Source organism: Chrysochloris asiatica, unplaced genomic scaffold (genome assembly GCF_000296735.1).
Source record: "Chrysochloris asiatica unplaced genomic scaffold, ChrAsi1.0 scaffold00149, whole genome shotgun sequence".
Taxonomy (NCBI): Eukaryota; Metazoa; Chordata; class Mammalia; order Afrosoricida; family Chrysochloridae; genus Chrysochloris; species Chrysochloris asiatica.
Window position 1 is genome coordinate 1337869 of NW_006408667.1, and position 25048 is coordinate 1362916.

Sequence of the window (25048 nt, forward strand, 5' to 3'; positions counted from 1 at the left end):
GATGGAGCAGCTGGAGACTTTAGATCCAGAGAGGGAGAGGGACTGTGTGCTGAAGACCTGAGGGGTACGGGGAAGGATTGCATGGAGGGGATTGTAACCATGGCAATGAGACGATATACAATAGAATGAATGTAAGGCTGATGTTCTCCCATGTAAACTATGACATAATTCACAATAAAACATTAAAAAAAAAGGGCATTTGCAATGAATAAGTCAGTGGTTATGTAAAAGTCTATCATGTGATCTCCAGCATCATTTTTATCATCAAAGCCTTATTTTCCAATTTTTATTTCCAACCTTCACATTCCATCACTAGTAATTATCCATACATCTTGACTGCATGTTTGATCAATTTCTAACTGATTAAATTGACAAAATTCTTTAATTTAAGCATCACTGGCTTTAGTGATTGATGTGTAAATTTGTATAATAGTGGTATTCATTGGTCTTCCTTGTAGACATATGGATATTACCCTATCATAAACAGTGCTGTACTTCAAGCTGCATCTAAAATGATCATTTTGATGATGAATGCTATGCCATTCCTCTTGAATTTGTCATTCCCGATAGCAAGCCATACAATTATCAGATTCAAAATGGCAATATTAGTTCATTTCAGCCACTTATAACTAAGATTAGATACATGATTCATTTCATTTTTCACAATTTTCCTAGATTCTTATTTCATACCTTCCATATTCTTATTATTAATGGATGTTTATAGCAGTTTCTCCTCATTTTGAGTTGTGTCCCATCAGCAAATTAAAGTCCTGAAAACTTTATTCGATTTGTATTATCACGGTCAACTCTAATTTTAGATGGCAGCTCTTCCCCAGCCATATTTTAAGTGCCTTCCAACCTGAGGGGCTCATCTTCTGGCACTGTATCTGACAATGTTCCACTGCTATTCATACGGTTTTCAGTGGGTAAATATCCAGAGGTAGTCTTCCTGTCGTTTTTCCTAATCTTTCTTAGTCTGGAAGCTCTGCTGAAAGCTGCCTACCAGAGCTGGCCCTGCTAGTATTTTGAATAACTGGTGGCATAGTTTCCAGCAACACTGCAACACTCAAGCCACCAGAGTAAGACAAACTAGAAGACAAGTGGTGGGTTTGGCTTATAGAATCCTTCCATATTGCAACCTGAGACTTGAATTTTTCCTTCAGTTCTTTTAACTCGAGAAATACTGAGTGTGTTCTTCCCTTTTAGGTTTCGCAGGGCTTTGCATTTATATTTCATTATAATACTTGACTTTGCCTTCTTGAGCTGCTCTTTAAATTTTTCTGTTCAGCTATTTTATTTCATCATTGTTTTCCATTCATTTTAACTTCTCTACACTCAAAAACAAGTTTCAGAGTCACTTTCTGAAATTCATTTTGGTCTTTTCTTTCTTTCCAGCCATTTTGTGGCCTTTTTCGCTTTCTTCTTGTATAATGTTCTTGATGTCTTCTCACAACTCTTCTGGTCATTGATCAATAGTGACTAATGCATCAAATATGTTCTTCAGATGATCTCTAAATTCAGGTGGGATATATTCAAAGTCATACTTTGGGGTCTCATGGACTTATTTTCATTTTCTTCAGCTTCACCCTCAATTTTCAAGTGAGCAATTAATGGTCTGTTCCACAGTCTGCCACTGGCCTTGTTGTGGCTGATGATACAGAGCTTTTCTACCGCCTCGTCCCATAAAAACAGTCAATTTTACTCCTGTGTCTTCCATCTAGTGACGTGCATAAGCTTAGTTGACTTTTTCGTTTTACTTGTTACACACCAAGTAGCTTATTAAGCATTTATTTATATAACGAAAGACAGTGTTAACAGCCACAAGTATGATTTCAAGTTACGTTATCACACATTTCCCAGAAAAATGTTTCAACAAGTATCTACCTGCCACCATTACAAAAGCAGGAAAACCTATGATTTTTTAATCAACAAAAATCACAGCCAAATAATTAATACAAGCAGTATCCACTGAGATTAACTTTTAATATAACAATTAATGATTCTTTGTTGATTAAAAACGGAAAAGATATAATCACCAGCTTCTGGATTACTTTGGATAGAGAATGGTGAAGCTACATACTGGTAGCCAGGAAGATATTTATCTTCTTTTCATTCAAGTTTTCTGATATTTTCCTTTTCAACTTTTGGTATCTGCCTAGGTTGTGCATTTACTCTTTTCCTGTTTGCAACAGTTGGGTTGCCAGCTCCCTGGCATGCTGAATGTGGGCAGACTCCACGGTGAGAAAGCAGATGGCAAAACACAACAACAAATTTATCTCTGAGGTGACATGGAACCAAATGGATTTTTTTAGCATTGTTGATTTCTTTCAAGAGCTTCATTCAGTTTATCAGACCCCACTAGCCACAAACAAACCGTTCCCAGAATAACTATGGCACAAATCTCAAAGCAGGGATCCTGGAAGACGAAAGACTCAAAGTTGTGAGAGATCTGAACATGTTTTTCCATTGCCCTTGTGAATTTGTGCTTTCAGGCCACCATCCATCTACCTCTTCAAAGTTGCTCAAAAAATCTCCAGAAGGCCATGCCATGTCTGGCAGGCAGTCTGTTCACCAGCCTTCTTCTTTTATCTCTCCTGCTCAGTTTCTCCTCCAAGTAGATACTGAATCCACTTCTCTAACCTTTCCTCTGAAACTCAGGGTAACATGATTGTCCTTTGTGTCTGTTTCATTTGGTCTTCTGTAACTTTGTTGTAGAGTATCTGTATAGTATATCTGCCTAGTGATGAGACTAGAAGAGGCTTGGAAACAGTTAGTCCAATGGACTAATGCAACATATGAACATCAGTCTCCATGTCTCTGAGAACAGAAGAACTAGATGGTGCCCTACTACTATCAACTGCTTTGAAAGGGATCACATTAGAAGATTCTAAAGAGAGTGGCAGAAAACGTGTAACAAGCTCAAATTAATTTTTTTTTAAATGACCAAGCTTTATTGGTCAGAAACAGACTGTAGAAACCCGAGTCTATGGCTCTCAACCACCCTTCAGGTCTGGAAAGGATCTAATTTCCATCCAAGTACTAGATAGGTATATAGCACAGAAAACAACACTAGTAAAGTATACTTACTATGAAACGGTCAATCACTCAAAGTCAAAAGGGCACCATTTTCCTAAGGATAAAGTTGAGAAGGGCTGGGAAGGTGGGTGGAATGGAAATAGGAACCACAGGGAGGAAGGGGGCTAACTGTTGTTGCATGGAGGGGATTGAAATCCTTGAGATGAAACAAAGTGTGTGATTTTTTTAATGTAAAGCTGATGCTCTTTTTTGTAAACCTTAATGCAATTCACAATAAAAAATTTTTTTAAAAAATAGCCCAAACCAGTCCATCTCAGCTCAATAATGCCAGAATTATCGATCTTCATGAATTCCGTTTCATTTTTGACAACTTCCAATTTGCCAAGATTCATACTTAGTAAACTCCATGATCCACTTATTAATGGCTGTTTGTAGCTGTTCTCCTAATTTTGAGTTGTACGCCATCTGCAAATGAAAGTTCTGAAACCTTTACTCCATTCGGGTTATCATGGTCAACTGGACTTTTAGGAGACAGGTCTTTCCAGCCACAGTTTGCGTGCCTTCCAACCTGAGGGTTCATTTTCCAGGTCTGTATCTGATAATGTTCTGCTGCTCTTCATAAGGTTTTCAGTGAGTAAACACTCAGAAATAGTTCACCTCTCCTTCTTAGTCTGTTTTAGTCTGGAAACCTGTCCACCCTGGGTGACCCTGCTGGTATTTAAAAAGCAGGTGGCATAGCCTCCAGAATCAAAGCAACACACAATCAACCAAAATTTAACAAATGACTGACAAGTAAGTGTTTAACTGCCTGTTTAGAACCGCTCACTATCTCTCTGTTACTTACACACACACACACACATACAAACAAAACAACCAACCAACCCAGGCATACCATATTCTAGGTAAAGCCCATCTCCCTACTTATACTTTACCATATCCTCTCTCCCCACCAGGCTCTAGCTACAATGGCTAGGATTCTGTTCTGAAATAACAAAAGACTTAATCCTGCCCCAAGACCTTTGCACTTCCTGCTGCATGCTTCCTTTCTCTTATGGCTCTGACACAAGCAAGTCCTTCTTAACAATCAGGCCTCAGTTCAGATGTCACTTTCTCAGGGAACTCTTCACAGGTAATCTGCCTTCCATAGCCCATTCCCCTTCACCTTCTCCCTAACACACTCATCTCACACAATTTTGTAGCCATTGAACTACTTTTCATTCCTGGAAACTATCTTGACAATGCAATTCATTAACTTTTTCATCATCTGTTCCTCCCAGCAAAAATGAAAATAGGGTAGGGCAAATAGTATTATCAAGGAGTTCTGGTAGCATAGTGGTTACGAAAAGGGCTGTGAACCTCAAGGTCAGCAGTTTGAAACCACCAGCTGTTCCACGGGAGAAAAATGAGACTTTCTGTTCCCGTAAAGATTTACAGCCTTGGAAACCCTGTACAGTGTCACTATGAGTCGGAACCAACTCCACTGCACATAACAACAACAACAACAACAAGTAGTATATCATTCTTGCTCACCATCTTTATCTCCTGAGGCCTAGTATCAGCTCCTCCCATATTTGTAGATTGAATTCATTGCTAGCAGCTGGCAAAGTACCCACAAAGCTGCTCCTACAACCAAGTTCTCTTTTATAGCACTGGCAACAGCTAAGTCTTTCGAATAGAGAATAAAACCAGATATATGAAATGGGGTATCGATGGAAACTGGATAATATATGCTATGATTTTCACGAGGTGGTCTCCAAATTCATACAGAATTACAACATCACCATCCAGTTTTGCTTATTATCTATCTGTCTTCTGCACACTAGAGAGAAAACTCGAAGACAGAAACTTTCAGTTCCTCACTGTTTCATCCTGAGAGCTTACAATAGTGCCAAGTATGGCAAAGACCCTCAGAGTTATTTTTAGCATGAACGAATGAAGGAAAACCAGAAATGTTTTGTTCATTAGTTTCTCACTTAGAGAGATCAATAATTGCTAAATCCTAAGAATGACAGGGAGTTCTGGTGTGGCACTGTGGGTTAATGTGCCAGACTGCAAAGCCGTTTGAACTGCAAGGTCGGTGGTTCAAGCTCACCAGTTGCTCCTTGGAAACCCTATACAGGGTCACTATGGGTTGGAATCGACTCAACAGCAATTAACAACAACAACAATAATATGACAATCAAATGTAAATAATGTTGCAATATTCCCTTGTCTATGAAAAATTTGCTGTTAGCTAATCACTTTATTTGTGCCTTCAAATACCTCTCCAGCGTCATGTAAATGGAAAATAGGATATAAAACCAAGGGTAGATTATAAGCTTCATGAAAAGCAGGGACCATATAATCATTTTGTTCACCACTGTACCTCTGATCCTTTGCTTGTAGTAAAAGTTAAACAAAAATATTTTTTTATGAATAAACAGCCAGGGGAAAATGTCTCCCCTTGGTAAGTGTGGGCCAAGTGTGATGACAACCCTAAATGTTGATCTGGATGTAAAATCCACAGAGCGACCTTTCGCTGTCTGAAGGAACTAGGTAAGTGTATGGTGAAATGACTTTATTTAATGATCCAACAGAAGCGTAGGTAAATAGATAAGTAGTCTAGAGGGAAAGAAAAGTAAAAAGAAACTAAACAAACAAAGAGCGATGGGCTATAGGAACTCTCCAATAAATGCAGTGAACGTCTCTGAGAAGTCTACAATTACCTATTTTATTTAGAATTTATTGTATAATATACAACTAGAAAATTTTCTCCCTGTCTTCCCACTGATTTACAACCCATCAAAATTTCGTTTAAAAATTATGCGTGCTGGATCTGCATTTCAAACACACTTAGAGGATAGGATTTCACTTGGAAACACATACATCCAGAAGTGTTGACACAACAAATTAAGCTTTTAAACTTAAAACTTTCCTCTTCCAAGCACTGGTTGACTTTTGATCTACTAAGTGGTGGTCCTGACTCATAGCATCCCTGTGGAGGGTTGTTGAGGCAGTAAATCTGTATGGGAGAAGAAAGCCTAATCTTTCTCCTGCGTTGTTTTCTAAAGTGGCAGAAAAATGCTCATAGATGGTCCAGAGTGTGGTAATGACAACTTATTCCTACTCTGACTAAGAATAAATCCAATTAAACATTGCATAGCCTACTCATTTGATGTCCTTTCTCAACTGACTCGTTAACAAAAGAAAATTTATATCCTGGACGACTCATGAGCTGGCTCCAAGGACATCCTTCCTGAAAAAAATCAGCTGTGTTATTGCATTTTCATGCTAATAAGTATGAAGAAGTGGTGAAATCTTTCTTTCCTGATTTTTTTACTATGACAGCCATGACATTATGCTTGTTGTGAAGTGCTGCCGAGTCAGTTTCAACTCACAGCGAACTTGTACAGCGTTTCCGAAGAGCAGCTGGTGGGTTTGATCTGCCACCTTGCGGTCCAAATTTACCTTGTGGTTCAGTGCTTACCTTACAGAACTACACCAGGACTCACAGAGTTATGCTTAGTACTGTTTATACTATCATGATGTAGGAAACTCATATAGTTGGTAAGGCAATTCAGACCATAAAAACCTTATAAGGACACAGTAGAACTGACCCATAAAGTTACCAAGGTTGTAATCTTTACAAAAAGCAGACTGCCATATCTTTCTTCCACAGAGCAACTGTTGGGTTTGAACCACCAACCTTTCAGTTAGCAGCCATGTACTTAACCACTGTGCCACAGTGGTTCCTCCTTTCCACTAACAGTGGGTTTTAAATATAGACAGCATGCAAATGAAGGAAACCAACACAGAAGTGTTGTTCTTAGCTGCCCTCCAGTAGCCCAACTCATGGCAACCCCATGCAAATCGGAATGAAGACTGCCTAGCTTTGTGCCATCACCATGACCACTTGCAGACTGGACTGTTGTGGCCCAACAGGGTCTATAGAAGGTTTCCAGGCCTTTCTTTCTAGTCTGTCTTGGTCTGTTCACCTGTGTGGCACTGTCAGCAATTCAAACCCACCAGCCACTCCTTGGAAATCCTATACAGGGTTGCTATGAGTTGCAACTGACTCAAAGGAGTTAACAACATCAAAGATTAAATAAGGTACCTGGGTGGTGCAGTTTTTTGTTAAACTACTAATCTAAAGAAGTGCTGATGTGGCGCTGTAGGATAAGCACTGAGCTGCTAACTGCATGGTTGGCAGTTCAGACCCACTAGGCGCTCCTCAGAAACCCGATGCAGTGTTGCTATGAATCAGAACCTACTCAATGGCACTTAGCAACAACAACAACTTGTCTAAAGTTTGGTGGGCTCGAAGTTACCCAGCAACACTGTGGAAGAAGACCCTGGCAATCTATTGCTGTTGTTAAGTGTCATCATGTCAATTCTGACTCATACCCACCTTGTCTAGGGTTTCCAAGGAGCAGCTGGTAGGTTTGAACTGCAGACCTTCTGGTGCAGTCCAGTGCTGGCTGATGCTACAGCCCCACACCAGGAGTCCAAGGAAATCCTATGGAGCTATTCTCCTCTCTAAGACATGGGGGTCATGATGAGTCTCAATCAATTGATGACAGGGAGTTTGGTTTATTTTTTTTAATATCAGAAATATCATTTATTGACTAATATAGTATTTGTATAACACTAATTCTGTGTCAAGTAATTTTCATATATAAATTCATCGAATCCTCCTATTCTTCCAACTATATAATATCACTCCCATTAAACATGTGAGTACATTAGGGTTGAGAGAAAGAAAGTAAATTACATGCATGTGGTCCTGGGGAATAATAGAGCTGGTATTTAAGTCCCAATTTGTGTATGTCCAAAATTCATGCTTCTTCCATGTGGATGAGGTGTATGAATGAAAGATTTTATCCAAACATAAAACAGTACAGAAGGAAAAGCTATTTTAAACTTGAAAACCTTTTTAAACTCTTTCTAACTCTGTGAATGACAATTATGGACCAGGTATGCAAAACATTAAGGCGCTCTGGTAGCATAATGGATTATGAGCTGGGCTGCTAACCGCAAGGTCAGTAGTTCAAATCTACCAGTCGAGTCATGGGAGAAAGATGAAGCTTTCTGCTCCTGTAAAGATTTACAGCCTTGGAAAGCCTATCTAGGGTCACTATGAGTCAAAAACGACTCAGTGGCACATCACCACCACCACCCCACCATGCAACATATTATTTCTATGCTTAAAAAAAGAGAGAAGAAAGCTACAAGGTATTATTGTTTCATGTTACAAAGAAATTCAGGTTAGGAAAAGTTATAAGAATTTGCCTAAGGACCCATAGCAAACTTTAGTCTAGGACCAGATGTAAACTCTCAGCGTTGTTTACGTGAAAGTCATCCTCTTTTCCATTCTCTCTAACTGATGGTATACAAGAGGACTTCAAAAAATTCATGGAAAATTACAATGAAAACATAATGGAATTTTTCTATGACTGTTTAAAGTCCCCTCGTATTCTTTCAATACTAAAAATGACATCTCATTATGGATAGTGAAGCACAAGGAATGACTCACAGATTCAACATGGAAGACTCATGTCTGTCTCCCGGATTCCAGGCCTGTATCTACAACTAGGGGGACAGGCTCCAGACGAGGCTGGATCCAGTCAGCTTCCCCTCTACCAGCTCTGTGACCTAAGACTCAGAATAGAAACTGTCTTGAGATTTTAATTACAGACATTTCCATTGTTTTAATTTCTGTAAAAGTAAGGAATGAAAACTATTTCTTCAGAACTAAAACCAATTTGAAGAAGCCCTTCTGGCACAGAGGTTACAGGGCTTGGGTGCCAACCCAAAGGTTGGCAGTTTGAACCTACCAGCTGATCCTTGGAAAGATTAGTTTGGGAAACTCTGAGTTAGTTCTACTCTGACCTATAAGTCGCTATGAGTCACTATCAACTTGTCAGAAGCAGATTTTAAAGAGAATTTGAGGAGAGAAATATTTGGAGAAATAGCTTCAATTTTCCTGTTACGCTGGCAATGGAAACTGCAATTAAAGTCACTTTCTTTAAAGAAAGTGTTAATCACTACTGATAAGCATATATAATTTATTTAATGCTAATAAAAATATTAGTATGGTGAATTGAAGTTAATTCCCACACATGTTGACTCCCCTGTGGGGTTTCAAGACTGGGACCTTTTAGATTCTGATTGACAGATTTTACTTCTCAGGCTCCTCTGGGTGGGTTTGAACCATCAGACTTTATTAGTCATTCAGAGCTTACATATTCTGCCACCCAAAGACTCCTGCTAATAACAAGAGTAGATGTTTATTTCTCTGGGGGCACTGTGCAGGCTGCTTTCACCTGAATTCTGATGACATCATGACTTTGATCCAACACTTTCAGATCTTTTACATTACATTTCTGCTGAACCACCGCTATGAGTCAGACCTGAATTGACCCAGCTCAACAGCATTTAACAACAACAACTAATGAGTAAGTTATATAGTGATGTTGCTGATATGGGTACTTTTCCCGTAGTTACATTTTTTAGGTATAACATTAAAGCAGAAAATAATCTTTAACTATTATTGCAGTAGGATTGACAAGGAAAAATGAGGCAAAGGTCATAACATAAAAGACCTGCTATTTTCAAAGCTCAAACATAAAGGCATTTTTATTAAAGTTTCCTCGTATGATCACAGTCACCTAAAACGATCTTTAAAATGGCATGTACAAAGAGTCAAAACAAATGACAGAAGTTGTCTCTGCAGTATCTTTTTTTCTCAACAAGTCATTCTGGTGTTATTCTGTTGTAACAGAACAAAGAACCTGAATGATTTAAAATTAGGAAAGTTTTGCTTCAGGGTTGTATTCTTTCACCACACTTATTCAATCTATATGCTGAGCATGTAATCCAAGAAGACAGATTACATGAAGAAGAACACAGCACGAGGATTGGAGGAAGGCTCATCAACAACCTGTGATATGCAGAGGCTATAACCTTGCTTGCTAAAAAGAAAAGAGGACTTAAAATACTTACTGATGAAGACCAAAGACCACAGGCTTCAGTATGGGTTGTACCTCAATATACAGAAAATACAAATCCTCACCACTGGACCAATAAGCAACATTCATATAAATAGGGAAATGACTGAAGTTATCAAAGACTTCATTTGTGCTTGGATCAATCATCAACACTCAGGGAAGCAACAGTCAAGAAATCAAATGAGACATACTGCATCAGGCAAATCTGCTGCACAAAACCTATTTAATGTGTTGAAGAGCAAAAATGTCAGTTTGAGGATTAAGGTGCACCTGACCCAAACCATGGCATTTTCCATAGCCTCATATGCACATGGACGTTGGACAGCAAATAAGGAAGACTGTAGAAAAATTTATACATTTGAGTTAAGGTATTGGAGGGGAATATTAAAAGGACCATGGACCAGCCAAATAAAAAACCAATCTGTGATGGAAGAAGTACAGTTAGATTGTTCCTTGAAAACCAGGATGACCAGACTTCATCTCTCATACTTCAGATATATTAACAGGAGGGAACAGTCCCTGGAGGACAACATGCTTGATAAAGTGGAGGGTCAGTGAAAAAAGAGGAAGACTCCCAATGAGATGGAATGGTACAGTGGAAACAGCAACGGGCTAAAATGTATCAACAATTGTGAGATTGGCTCAGAACTAGGCAGTGTTTCTGTTATGCATCAGGTCGCTATGAGTCGTTACCAACTTGACAGCACCTTCAACACAACAGAGCATAAATTTATTTCTTAAAGGATATAGAATTGCTGCAATATCTCATGATTGGCTACTGTAGCAGAAAAGAAAATGAATTATCTATTAAGTGCCAGTTGCTGTGTTATCTCATTTAATCCTCATACCAACACTTACTAAAACCCATTGCTGTTTTACAACTGCAGAGAGGAACTGTCCTATAGGAATGCCAAGGCTATAAACAAGACAGCATACAAATGAAAGAAACCAACACAAAGCTGTTGTTCTTAGCTGCCATCAGTGGTCCAATTCATGGCAACCTCATGCACAATGGAACTGCCTAGCCTGTGCCATCACCATGGCCAGTTGCAGATTGGACTGTTGTGGCCCACAGGGTTTGCACTGGCTAGTTTTCACAAGGAGATTGACAGATCTTTCTTTCTAGTCTGTCTTTATCTGGAGGTTCTGCGGAAACTTGTTCAGCGTCAGAGCGCAACACAGCAGATTCTCTAATTTATGCTTGGTATGTTTACCTGTGTGGCACTGTAGGATAAGCACTGGACTGCTAACCACAAGGTCAGCAGTTCAAACCCACCAGCCACTCCTTGGAAACCCTACAGACAGGGTCGCTAAGAGTTGAAACTGACTCAGAGGATTTAACAACGTCAAAGATTAAATAAGGGTCTCTGGGTGGTGCAGTTGTTTGGTTCAATTGCAACCTAAATTAGTCCTGGTGTGGCTGGTGGGTTCAAATCCACCAGCCGCTCCTCAGAAACCCACAGAGAATTGCTGTGAATCCAAACCTACTGTGAATGTCACTTAACAACAACAACCTATCTAAAATTTGTGGTTTGAATCTACCCAGCAGCACTGTGAAAGCAATCTGCCTCTATAAAGCTTGTTGTTGTTGTTAAGTGTTATATCGTTAAGTTGGTTCCGACTCATAGCGCCCCTGTATAGGGTTTACCAAGGAGTGGATGGTAGTTCTCACCTGCCGACCTTGTGGGTCACAGTCCAGTGCTTATCCTACAGCACCACACCAGGAGTCTAAGTAACCCTTTTATTATTCCAGAATTACAACCCCCATTTTGTGACCACCTAGAATGAGAAAGCAGAAGTCGTTCCCCTGCATGTGTAATTTATCTTCTTAAAAGCAGAATGACATATGAGTGGGACACTCAATCCTACATTTAAAAAAAAAAAACCAAAGATATATTGGTTGTTGTTGTTAAGTGCCATCAAGTCAGTTTTGACTCATAGCAATCCTGTGTATGGTTTCCCAGGAGTGGCTGGTGGGTTTAGACCACCAACCTTGTGGTTCGCAGTGTTTATCATACAGCTGTTGTTGTTGTTAAGTGCCATCGAGATGGTTCCAACTGACTCATAGCCACCCTGTATAGGGTTTCTGAAGAACGGTAAGTAACTGCTGAAGGCTGTTTTGCAATTTTTGCAATTTCTAGATCTGCGGTATAATAAGTTATTTAACGTCTCCTCTAGTCATAGTCTGTAACTCCTGCCAAACAATGTTTTTGCCCTACTGGGTCTAGGTAAGAGAAGGTGGGAGAAGATGCAGATGGATAATATGATTCATTTGTGCATGGCTGTTAACAAGACTAGGATTGTAAACACTGGGGAATCTGATGATTGACTGGTCAATGTGACTATCTTGATCTCACTAGGTTTAAAATGAGCCATCTCAGAAGCAGAGCCTGACATAGAGCGCTAGGCTTCCCAGCCCATGGAGCTGACTTTGAGCAAATGGTTTTCTTACAGAGTGGGGTACCTATCAGCACCTAATTGAGGAGGTAGTTAGCTTTGCTGACCCACAGACCTAGAATCTCAGTCTGAAGCTTATGATGAAGTGGTTATGTCCTGTGGGCATTTATCAGCAACCATTAAAGAGCTTTGGGCAATGTTACAAAGCTCTTTAATGATTGCTGATAAATGCCCACAGGACATACCACTTGCCCAAAAGGAACTCTGGTAGTGTACTGGTTATGATTCAGGCTGCCAATCTCAAGGTCGCAGTTCGAAACTGCCAGCTGTTCCGTGGGAGCTTTCTGCTCCCATTAAGGTTTACAGCCTCGGAAACCCTGTACACTGTTGCTATGAGTCAGGACTGACTCCACAACATTTAACAACAACAACAACATTGCCCAGGCAGTGAGAGGCCTGCCTGTGGGCATGGCTGATGAGAGGCTATGCTGACTAGGACAACTATGCCAGGAGCATTTCTGAGGAAAGGGGGCCGTGGGAGGATGGTTTGGTGCCAATATTTTTTGCAAGGTCATGTTAGAAACTATTTTTATAGAGAAATATTTCTATCCTTCCCCCCTTCTCATTCGTCAGTGAAAATGAATCTTAAAAACTAGTACATTCAAATGTACAAATACACCCCAGGAGGACAGTGAGCCTCTTGTAACACGGTATACTTTCTCTGCAACACTCTGGTGTTCTCACAAGCAATTGATGAGAGGGTTTTAAGAATGGAACCCCACATAAGCAATGCAAACTTGAGCATCCCAGAGATCCTTTTGCAATAGATAACCAGTAATCACAAAATTTCGAGGCAACTTGGTTTACTCTAAGATGCAAACAGTACATTCAGAGGGAACATTCAATTATGAGAACCCATGCAGCCCTGGTATTTGGTAAAAGTTGTTTGTTTCAAGCGTTTTATGTCCAGGTAAAGAGGCAAAAGTTCCAAGTATCCACAGGGCTGTGCTCAGAGGACAAACAACACCCCTTGGCTATACTCTTTCCTTCTAGGTCTGCAGCTGGGACCCAATTACGCAGCCAGGATGCCCTTTGTGTGAAGGTGAAAGAGGCTAGCTTTTGTCAGAGTGCACTGGTATGGGTTTGTTCTGTCTTTTCATGCCCTTTTGCAGGGTCACCTTAGAGAGCAAATGCATTCATTGCAAGGCAACTGGGGGTTTGTGGAGCTGCTGTCTGCACCCAGAACACAGAAAAGGCAACCTAATTGGCTGCTCATTAAGACCATTTTCTAATCAGCAGTGCTCAACTGCCCCAAGGCAACAGCTACACCCTTGAAAAGTGCCCAGTGGAGGCTGCTATCCAGACAACTGAATGATAGCTATTAATTTTTTGTTGTTGTCTGGAGTAGTGCCTCAGTACTAAACTCGTGGTAGCTCACTAGACTCTGCCAGAATTTAGAGAGGAAAACCATCTTCTTTACTGTCATGCTCCTGTTTTCTGAGTGGGCAGAGGTCCCTTAGCTGGAGGAGGGATCCAGCTGATCTCTGAAGACTCTGTCAACTAGGAAAAAACGACTGCCTTGGCTTCTGACTTGAGGGGGAAATCTGGATGCTGAAAGCTCCTGGGATTGCCTGGGCTCTCAGCTGATTACAGTCCTAGAGGAAAGTGAAGGGAAGAAGGTATGAACAAGCTGTTCCAGGGATCATGCTCGCTTGTCGAAGCCAGAGCAAGGACAAGTATCATCCTGAAGCAAAGACACTGTGCCTCATCTTTCTGCCTCTCAGTATCTAGCTGCAGGCCTCTTCTCTTCAGTAACCTCACAGGATTACCTTTTTCTTCTCATTGAGTTTTATTTATTTTGTTGCTAATACTGTTGGTGGTTTGGCGGTAGTTATGTGTCGTGGAGTCAGTCCTGACTCATCGCGACACTGTACAGGGTTTCCGAGGCTGTAAATCTTTACGGGAGCAGAAAGCCTCATCTTCCTCCCGCAGAACAGCTAGTAGTTTCGAACTGCTGACCTTGCGGTTCACAGTCCTATTCGTAACCACTACGCTACAAGAGCTCCTTATTTACTGTTAAGAATATGCAAAATATAGTCCAACTCAACCGTTTCTACATATACAATTCAGTGACAGTAATTTCATTCTTCCAGTTGTATGACCATTCTCACTCTCCTTTTCTGAGTTGTTCCTCCCTCATTAACATAAAGTCACTGCCCTCTAAGGTTCCAATGTAGTCTTTACAGTTGCTGTGGTCAATCTGATCCCACACAGGCAGTTCTCAAAAGAGCAGAATGCTCAAGGCAGATCCCATTTACCAGTCTAGCTAACTACTGTCTGATTTTAAGAAGACTTCAAGGGATATTTTTAGGTTAAGGTTTAAAGATGATCTCAGGGCAATAATTTTGAGGGTTTACCCATCCTCCTGGTATGTAGCTGCAGGATAGTGCATTGGACTGCAAGATCAGTTTGAACCACAAGGGCGGCAGTACAAACTCAGCAGTTGTTCCCCAGAAACCTTGTACAGAGTCGCTTTGAGTCACAACCCACTGGAAGATACTTTACAACAACAACAACATGATTCCAGAAAGTCCGAATCAGAATGAACTCTTGCTTAACAACAACAATGTAGTAGAAAGAACACTAGTGGGTTAAAGCAAAGGACCTGGTCCTGCACTGGGCTTGTAGCCTTGGGCAAGTCATTGAGTTTTAGTGGATTATAATTCTTCACCTATTTAAAGATTGAAGAGAAAAATCAAAGATCTCTTTCAACTGAGGACACAGCTAAAACTCTTGTTTTGTCATTAGGTACCGCCAAGTGTGTTCTGACTCACAGTAATCCAGGGCACAACAGAGCAAAATACTGCCTGGTTCTGCACCATACTCCTAATCAGGGTCTTCCTACTTTCCAGTAGTCCTCTATTAAGTATGACATCCTTCTCTAGAGCTTGGCCCCTCCAGACAACATCCTCTCTTCTAAGATGTTTTCTGGCTATACTTCTTCCAAGACAGGTTTGTTGATTCTTCTGGCAGTCCATGGTGTATTTAAAGTTCTTCGCCAGTACCATAATTCAAATGCATCAATTCTTTTTTGGTATTCTGTAGTCACTTTATAGATTTCACATGCATAAGAGACAACTGACAATACTGTGATTTGGATTATACACACCTTAGTCCTCTAAGTGACAGGCAAGTGGATTTCAAAAAAAGTTTGTGGGAAAATTCCATTATCTTTAAATTCGGTATTTCTGTGAACTTTTGAAGTCCCCTTGTATTTTCTTTTTAATATTTTAAAGAGGTCTTTTGCAGTAGATTTGCCCAATGCAATCTTTTGACTTCTTGATTTCTGCTTTCTTGGGCGGGCATTGATGGTGGAGCCAAGTAAAATGAAATCCTTGAGGACCTCAGTCTTTTCTCCATTTATCATGCATGGTGTTGTGAAGATTTTTGCTTTATGTTCAGGTATAACCTATACTGAAGGTTGTAGTCTTTGACCTTCATCAAAAAATTCAAGTCATTTTCAATAAGCACAGTTGTGTTACATGCATATTGTAGGTCGTTAATGAATTTTTCCTCGAGACTGCCTTCTTCTTCATGTAGTCCAGTCTTGGACAACGTTCCCATTTGTAATGGAGATGACTACCACGTACTTTGGCAATAGATAACTTGTAGTATACATTTCACAAGTTCACAGATGAAGACAAATTATATCCTAAAAGATTTTAGACTTGGAGTTCATTTAAGACTCTGGGGATGATACGATGAAGTAAATATGTTTTACATGTGGCAAGGGCATACATTTGGGGGAGCCCAAGAGTAGAATCTGGTAGAGTCCTGTTGTGGCGCTGTGGGTTAATGTGCCAGACTGCAAAGTCGTTTGAACTGCAAGGTCGGTGGTTTAAGCTCACCAGTCACTCCTTGGAAATCCTATACAGGGTCGCTATGGGTCGGAATCGACTCGACAGCACTTAACAACAACAAGAGTAGAATGTTATGAATTGAATTGTGTTCTTCAAAATGTGTGTCACCTTGGGTATGCAAGTAGCCTCAGTAGTATGTAACTGTCCTTCATTTTTTGATCTGAAGTAATTATCCAATGTGTTGCAAAGTGGTGCTGTGGGATAAAGTACTTGACCACAAGATCAGTTTGAACCACAAGGTCAGCAGTTCAAACTCGCCTGCTGCTCCTTGGAAATCCCATACAGGGTCACTATGGGTCAAAGTCAACTCTGGTAACAAGCAAAAACTAAATTATGTTAATAAAGGAGCCCTGGTGGCATATAGGGTTACCCATTGGGCTGCTAATTGTAAGATCAGGAGTTCAAATCCACTTGTCAGTCATGGGAGAAAGATGAGGCTTTCTGTTCTTGTAAAGATTTATAGCCTCGGAAACCCTAAACATGGTCACTATGAGTCAGAACCGACTCAATGGCACACAACAACAATAACATGATGTTAATGAGACAGGATATGACCTGCAGAATTAGGTTGTATCTTAAGTCATTCTCTTTTGAAATATGAAAGAGATTAAACAAGTAAGTAGAGACTGCTGCTGCTGTTATATGCCGTGGAGTCGGTTCCGATTCATACCAACCCTGCACAGGGTTTCCGAGGCTGTAAATCCTTACAGGAGCAGAAAGCCTCATCTTTCTCCTGTGGAACAGCTGGTAGTTTCGAACTGCTGACCTTGTGGTTCGCAGCCCGATTCGTAACCACTACGCTACCAGAGAGGAACCTAACTACCACCAAAAAAGAAGAGCCTGGACCAAGAGCATCCTTTGGATCCAGGGTGCCTTCAATGAGAACCTCCTCGACCCAGAGGAAGACTGAAGCCAAGACATGTGGAGATCTCTCAGGATGGCCAGGCCCACAGATACTGAAAGGAGACAGGGACCTTCCTCTAGAGCCAACAGAGAGAGAAAATCCCCCCCACCCCAAGAGCTGGGGATCATGTTCTATTGTACTCATCACAATGCTTTCACCCAGCAATAGCTTTAGAAGTAGATTGCCAGACCTTCTTCCTGATTTGCCTGAGTCTAGAAGCTCCACTAAAACTTGTTCATCGTGAGTTCCTGTGCTAATATTTGAAATACTGGTGACATAGCTACAGCATCACAGCAATACACAAGCTACCACAGTATAGCAAACTGACAAACGAGTGCTAGATAGCTAAAATAGGAAAGTGCACATTCCATTCTTGTTTTAGAGGAATATCAAGTAGTAGGTGAAATGCCTAAAATAGAAAAATCTACATTTAAATCTTCTTCATTTCTCCTCATTGGTTGATTTCTCATCAGGAACCGATGGGTAAAACTGGCATTCACAATGGCTACAACAATCTCAGAGCCAAAGCTTGCCACCTAATCCATACCTCTTCCTTTACTAAAACCTTAAAACTAGGAATCACCTAGAAATCACTTTCTCATTTCACATTTGCAGAAACTAACATTCAGAGAGGCTCAAGTACCTTTTCAAAGTCAAACAACTTGGTATCTGGGTTAATAAAAGAATTCTGTCTCTTAATACCGAAGCCCATGTGGCAGCCTAGAAAATAGTAAAAATGTGGACAAAGGACAAAGAGAGATAAAGAACAGTCTTCATTTAGATGACACACATTGTCATTTTTAAAAAAGGAAACCAGGAAGGCCTAATTATTAGAAAATCACCCCTCCACCTACTTTTGTATCTGGACAGAAAGAAACCAGTAGAAATGAGTTGATGGCAAAGTTGCTCTCCAGCTCTCACCCCAGCATGCCCATAATTAAGGGAAAAGGCAAAACATCCTTCTGCACCTACTAAATCAACCAGGCTACAGCCAACAGTTCCTATGAAACAAAGTCTATACAAAACAACCCTGAATACAGTATATACTATAAAAGCATCCTGGTGTTCCCTCAATTTGTTTTATAAATTGTTCTGATTACACAGGTGACTAAGACCAAAAACAGAGTCTCCTGCAGCTGCTGTTGATTCATGCACTAGAAAAAAAGAGATTAAGGATCACTCCTGAAAGATTTATATCCAAACGCCTTATCCTAATATATAAAAGGGAACATTAAGGTACTTCAGAAAAAAAAAAAAAAAAAAAAAAACCCCCCAAATTTCAAAAAAAAAAAAAAAAAAAAAAATCACTGCATGTTGCCTAGTAAAGACAACAAAGAAACCCTGCAGAAATGAATGCATGGCCTCACTCAGAAGAGCAAGTGCAAAGAACACTAGGGATAGGAAGCTGACCAAGTCTTTATTTAAAAAAAAAAAAAAAAAAAGACAAAAGCAAAGCAAAAAGCCTTCAGAATCACACAGGGCCAACTTAGAAAAAGCAAAGGAGTGGAAATAGAGAACTGAACCACAGTGACAATATTTCTATTTTCAATTGCATTTCCTCGTTCTCTCATTTTTATTTTTCAAGGAGAACTTACAGAATTGATTATCTCTTATACCCACATAGCACCTTCATTTTCACACAAGCTGGGTTGTGTGTGTGTTAATTACAGTCAATAAACATATATGAGCCTGTAATGGGAGGCACTTAATCAATCCACAGAATCAGATTTAGGAGAGCTTTGCTTGTTAAGCATCATTTGCCTGCATTAGCCAGTTTTCTCTAGCTTGCAAAAGTTACCGGCAGGCCATTCTTGTCTCATGAACAATAAAGTTAGGCTGTAAATACAGTTAGACAGTATGATGGGATAAAGACATACATAAAATCTCAATCTTTACAAATACCCGGTGGAAAAAGATTCTTCTAACTATTTTAACTTACCCTACAGATTACAAAAACAGAAATTCCAACCATTTGCCTAAGGTCATTTATCTGACAGGTGGTACAACAGAAATTAGAATCAAGGTCTTTAGGACCTAGACTTCAGAGGCTGTTGTTAGGTGCCACTGCATTGATTTTCAAGGCTAGAGCCTACAATTCTTCCACCACGTATTACAGGCTCCCAGACATGGAAAAAGAAGTGTGCATACATACAGTGGAGGGTATGTATGTGCATACATACCATGCAAGCATCTCCTACTTTCAGACTAGCTATTTGGGTGGATAAATTTTTCTTTTAAGGTTATTTATAGTGATGGAAAGATTTCAAACATCTATCCTTTAGGAACAAATGTGAGTCACAATTTGCTATCTTCAAATCAGCAGTTAGACATAAATAAAAATTTAGCAATTTTAATTGGTTTGGCCCATGCTTTCAGATTGCCATATGGTTATTTTCCTTGTTTTATGTTAAATGTAATCAATTTAGCACTTGAGTTTTAAAGTCTTAGCAGAATGTGCCAATTAAAAGCTACATAAATTAAAATTATTTGATGCACAGTGATTCCAAGGACAAGATTATTTTAATGTTCTTTTCACAAATTATGTTAATTTTTTTCTGTAAAGTAAGCTTGTATCCCTACCCACATGCCAAACTCTATAACAGACAACAAAAGGCAAATTTTGCTTGGAATAGCAAAAACTAACAAGTGTTCTATTTGCTTCTTCTCTGAGAAATAACCTGTGCCTAAAATGGCCTTTTTTATGCTGTTTGAAAGATGAATCTTTCCTAGTTCAATGCTTCTGAAATTGGCAGCAGTTATGAAACCAGCTTAAAAACTAAATTGTAAGTACTTATCAAGAAACATGGTACTGGGCCCATTTAACTGAGAGCACATTTAACGGTCCCAACTGTCATTTAATATACAAGTATATCAGAGTATTATGTTTTAAAAATGGTCATAGATTGAAGTAAATAGTCTTTTTAAACTGGAGTCAAAATTCTTTTAGAATCTGTAAAACTTGAACAGCTATCAATAAAACATAATCATAAATCTGAAATAATGTAAAATGCATTCTTTTCTGTAGACATGGGATTTAATTTATTGTTCCAGTTGCTACTCAAGATGATTGCCTTGTAATTATTTTACAAATACTGAAGTTCATCACACATGCTAAGTAAATGAAAGAATCATTCATCAACCCCCAAGTGGTTGTGGATGGAATTTTCACACTTATTTAGCTTGATTGAAAGGCCAGAATGTTTGGTGTTCCCCCATGATTGTCAGAGAGCTGTGTGGTTCAAATTACAGTGTTTTAAAATAAAATTCCCTTTTTATATCTTGGGTAAAGGGAGAGTACAAAACTAGTTGCCTTTTTAACACAATTCTAGAATTGACACCATTAGATTCAGAAGAACAACTGATGCGACTTCTTGGTTTCTGGTTACTGTATGTTAGTCCATGTTATTGTATTGTTGTACAGAAAATGTCTTTGTAACTTTTGGATTAGAAAATTTGACAACATGTAAGAGGATCTAACACAGACATATACACATCCTCACATTTCTACTGGTTTATTTTCTTGATTTCATGGTATTTCCAGTGTCCTCTTTTTCAACAGCAGGAATGCAGAATTACTAGGAGTGTCCCTAAAGGAAACCTTGACAGTCATTATATCCCAGGCAATGAATGCCTTCATTCAACAAGGGCACTGCCCTCCTTCCTCTGCAAGCCCTCTAACATCAGCAAGTTTCCCCAAAGGGCTTGCACTTTAACTTGGTCCAAAGCAGGTCACATTTCTAAAATACTTAGCTGTGTCAAATGTCCCTGGCCAGCAGCACTGAGTCTGTGATGCCACAGCGTTTCAGGCTAGATCGACCTCTTTCTAGTTTTCAATGCAATTATTCCATGTAATCCGATTTACACAGCCATTTAATCAAAGTGAAAAAGAAGATTACAGAGCTCACATTTGTTTTGCAAAGCAAGGGTGCAAGGATCATCACTCCTACTGACTCTGGAAGTGACTTGATAGTACATTGTCCCCCTTTGTTGTGTTGGACATTAACCTCATCTGTCAACACTGTTGTTTAAATAGGAAGGTTTGGGCTGTCTTTCTGATGGGCTTCTTCACCTAGATAACACTACCATTCACATGAGCAAATGCTACTATTATAAAGAAATAGGTTCCTTGCCCAGACTTACTATTCAAAGCAGAAAGCTTACACAAATAAAGTAATGACATTAAAACTTTTCTATTGTTGAAAGAATCTTTAACACTTGCATTTCAACAGCCCACTGTTGCAGTCTCCAGGTTCAGCGTTAGGTGCTTCCAACAAAAACTACTGTACTTGCACGTGGAGACATGCGTTCAGCTTCTCTTCCTCTCAGGCTGCTTCTTTCTACACAAACCTCCATTCTGCCAGGCACTGTCCCTTCCTCCTCAACGGTGGAAGAGGCTCCATCCTTTCCACTTCTTTCTGAATGTCTGCAGTCCCCATACCTAGTCATCTATTTAAAATATTATACTAAACGGTTCCTGTAATAAAGCATTTTCAGTACAAGGATGCCTTCATTCTAAACTGAGGATCTCTACAAATCCCTAAATTCCTTTCATCTCCTTGTTTCCAGACCTTCAATACATTTCAGGAACTGCAATCTCTGATGGAACCTCTTGGGGGTGAAAGGGCAGTTTTACACAACCTGAGCTGAACAGATCCTAAGCGGTGACACGGAGAGGTTAGAACACCCAGTGTGAAATGAACTGTGTGGATGGGGTGCAATAGCGAGTTATTACTAAATGAATAGATAGATATTTAATAATAAAAGAAGTTTGGCTGCACCTTTGGGCTGTGCTTTTCCCACAATGTTCTATTTGCAATGCACACTTTAGCAGCGCAGGGAATTATCTCTATGATTATTATTAGATATTCTATTTAAAAACAAAAACAAAAAACCACTTTGCTATTTTGTCAGGAAAGAAAGCTGTAAAAGGCGGTTTCACTCCTATAGATCTCTATAAAGCTTATCCTGAACCACAAACCTAGCAAAAGCCGCGGGGAGTCAAGTTTCCTGGGAAGGCCGGGTAGGTCTACCTTAAGCAGAGCCTTGCCGCTAAGGAGCTCTGGTCGGTAATAATTCGGTGGCTGCTCCAGTTTTTTGCACCCACGGCCGCGCCGCGCCCTGCGCCCACCTAGGGACTGCACAAATCTGGATGCAAGAGCTAAGGAGCGGAGGGTGTGGGGATCTGTTTCATAATCTCCCGGAATACACAAGGAAAAAAAAATGTCTCCCATGCAAAGACATGCCTTCCCGTGATAACTTGAACTCCCCAGCCAAAGTCTACCCTCTCAGTTTGCTGGAACTGCGGTTCCCGACTGACAGTTCCAAACTTACAGGCTGGGGCTGCAAACTTGACACCAACTCCCGCTCATCGTTCCTACTCTTACTTCTCCCTGGCTCCCCCGGGCCGAGCGCCTGGAACTTGCAGCCACGCCCGCCTCCTCCGCACCCTTAGGCTAGTCTGGTGAGCACAGCCCCGCAAGTCCCGGCTGCCAGTCCCGGGGCGCGTGGACCTCCCCAGGTCTTCCGGGAGCGATTTTCTTCATTCTACTCACTTGTGTCTTCTTCATAAGGAAAGGCAGCGCTGCGATCCAGCCCAGGCAGCGGTGTGGCGACTCCGTTTAGCTGTTTTGGAGCTCCAGCATATTGCACGGGCAGCGGCGGCAGATAGTCCACGCATTGGGTAGCTCGAGCGCAGTGCCCTCTCCACCGCCCGTGCCTCCCGCAGCGCAGCTGGTCTTCGCGCTAAGCGGCAAATGAAGGCTGGCCGGCTCACAGCCAGAGCTTTTATATAGATCCCTCCCGCCTGCTCCGGACACGCCTCCTTCCCTTCCGGAGCCCTAGGGAGTCGAGACCAGAGCAGGGGCGCGGGGGAGACCTGGGAGGGCAGTCAGAGCACGATGAAAGCCTGAGAAGTTAGACAATTAGGCCAAGCGCATCTCCTCGCCACGAGCCCCCCAGGAGTGCAATGGCTAAAAGACAAGAGGGAGAAGCTTAGCAACCTGCAGCCGCTGCTCCTGTTACCCGCTGAACACAGAGAGTCCCAGCGCGGTTTCCAGGCTCCGCCGGGTTTCACCTGGCACCACCACCGCCCGGGGACAAGAAAAATACTTCGTGCGCGGGCGAGTGCTCTAAGCGCCCTCTTTCATGCGGAGGCGGTGCAGGAGAGGAACTCCATGAGGAGCAAAGAATTTACCCCGCCCCGCCTTAGGGGTAAAAAAGTTTAATTAGAATCTATAGTTAGGCCATTGTCTTAACCCTGTATTTTTTTTTTTTTTAAAGCAATCACATTAGTGAATGGATATTTAATAATTAAAATAATTGTTGACTCAAGGTTAAATGTTGCTAAGGGAGATACTATTTCCAGAAGGATTCTCTGCAGTACTTTTAGAAATTAGAATGAAAGAGAAGCGATAGTTATTAAATGTATAACTTGTCAACACAGCAAGGAATTGCCAAAGCTCTACTTTTTGAAAGCGTGGTGATTATGAATCGGACTGTGAACCTCAAGGTCGGCAGTTCGAAACTACCAGCTGTTCCACGGGAGAAAGATGAGACTTTATGCTCCTGTAAAGATTTGCAGCCTCGGAAACCCTGTGCAGGGTCACTATGAGTCGGAACCAACTCCACAGTACTTAATAACAATGTAACTTTTTTTGAAAGAAATTTTTGAAATTGAAAGAATGCAATAGCCCTTAAGATACAATAATAATAATATCAAATAACATTATGTGGTGTGTTTAATTATGTACCAGGACCCATGCTAAGAACTTTTTCAAGGATTATCTAATTAAAATTGTTCCACAAATGTATTGTATTGAGCCAACAATTTTGATTCTCATTTTACCTGTGCTGCAAGATAATGCACTGGAGCAAAAACTCAATTTGAACCACAGGGTCGGCGGGTCGAACTCAGCAGCCACTCTTAGAAAAGCCTATAAAAAAGTCACTATGAGTCCGAACCCACTCGACGGCACTTAACAATCTTTACAATAATTTCTAATCTTTTCAGCCATTTCAGGAAGTAGTATATGATCAAAAACCAATGATATTGAAGGAAGAAGTTCAATCTGCACTGACAGCTTTGGTAAAAACAACATTCCAGGAATTGACAGACTTATAAATTGAGATGTTTCAGCAAACAAATACAGTGCTGGAATCTCTCATTCAATCTATGCCAAGAAAATTGTAACACAGATAACTAGCCAACTGACTGGAAGAGATCTATATTTGTGCCCTTTCCAAAGAAAGATGTTCCAATAGAATGCAGAGATTCTTTAACAATATCAATGTCACAGTCAAGTTAAATTTTGCTAAAAGATAATTAAAATATGGTTATAGTAGTACATCCACAAGAACTGCCAGAAATTCAAACCAGATTCAGAAGAAGACTTGGAAAAAGGAATATCATTGCTGATGTTAGATGGATCTTGGCTGCAGACAGCAACTATCAAAAAGGTATATTCTTATGAAAAGTAATTTGACTGTGTAGATCATAATGAATTATAGATAATAGTGATAAGAATGGAAATTTCAGAACACTTAATTTTGCTCATAAGGAACCTGTGTAGACAATCAGCAGTCATTGAATATTGAACAAGTGGATATAGAGTGACTAAAAATCAGGAAAAGTATATGTCAGTGTTGTATCCTTTCACCATACTTGTTCATCTGTATCCTGAGCAAATAATCTGAGAGGCTGGACTATTTAAAGAAGAATGCAGCATGAGGAAGAACCTGTGCTATGCAGATGACACAACTTTACTGCTGAAAGTAAAGAGAATTTGAAACACTTATATGAATGAATA

General features: G+C 40.4%; 1 protein-coding gene across 2 annotated transcripts in view; it reads right to left on the minus strand.

Moving 5' to 3' along the window:
* KITLG (KIT ligand) overlaps positions 1–23001 on the minus strand; it is a 126283-nt gene extending 103282 nt beyond the window's left edge. Inside the window, exon 1 of one of the 2 annotated variants that reach the window (XM_006870706.1) lies at positions 22796–22993. In XM_006870706.1, coding sequence (XP_006870768.1) covers positions 22796–22810 — 15 coding nt within the window. In that variant the 5' untranslated portion in view covers positions 22811–22993. Of the gene's footprint in view, positions 1–22795 lie in introns of both variants that reach the window. The other variant, XM_006870707.1, reaches the window with a different exon arrangement.
* Between the last annotated feature and the right edge of the window lie 2047 nt (positions 23002–25048).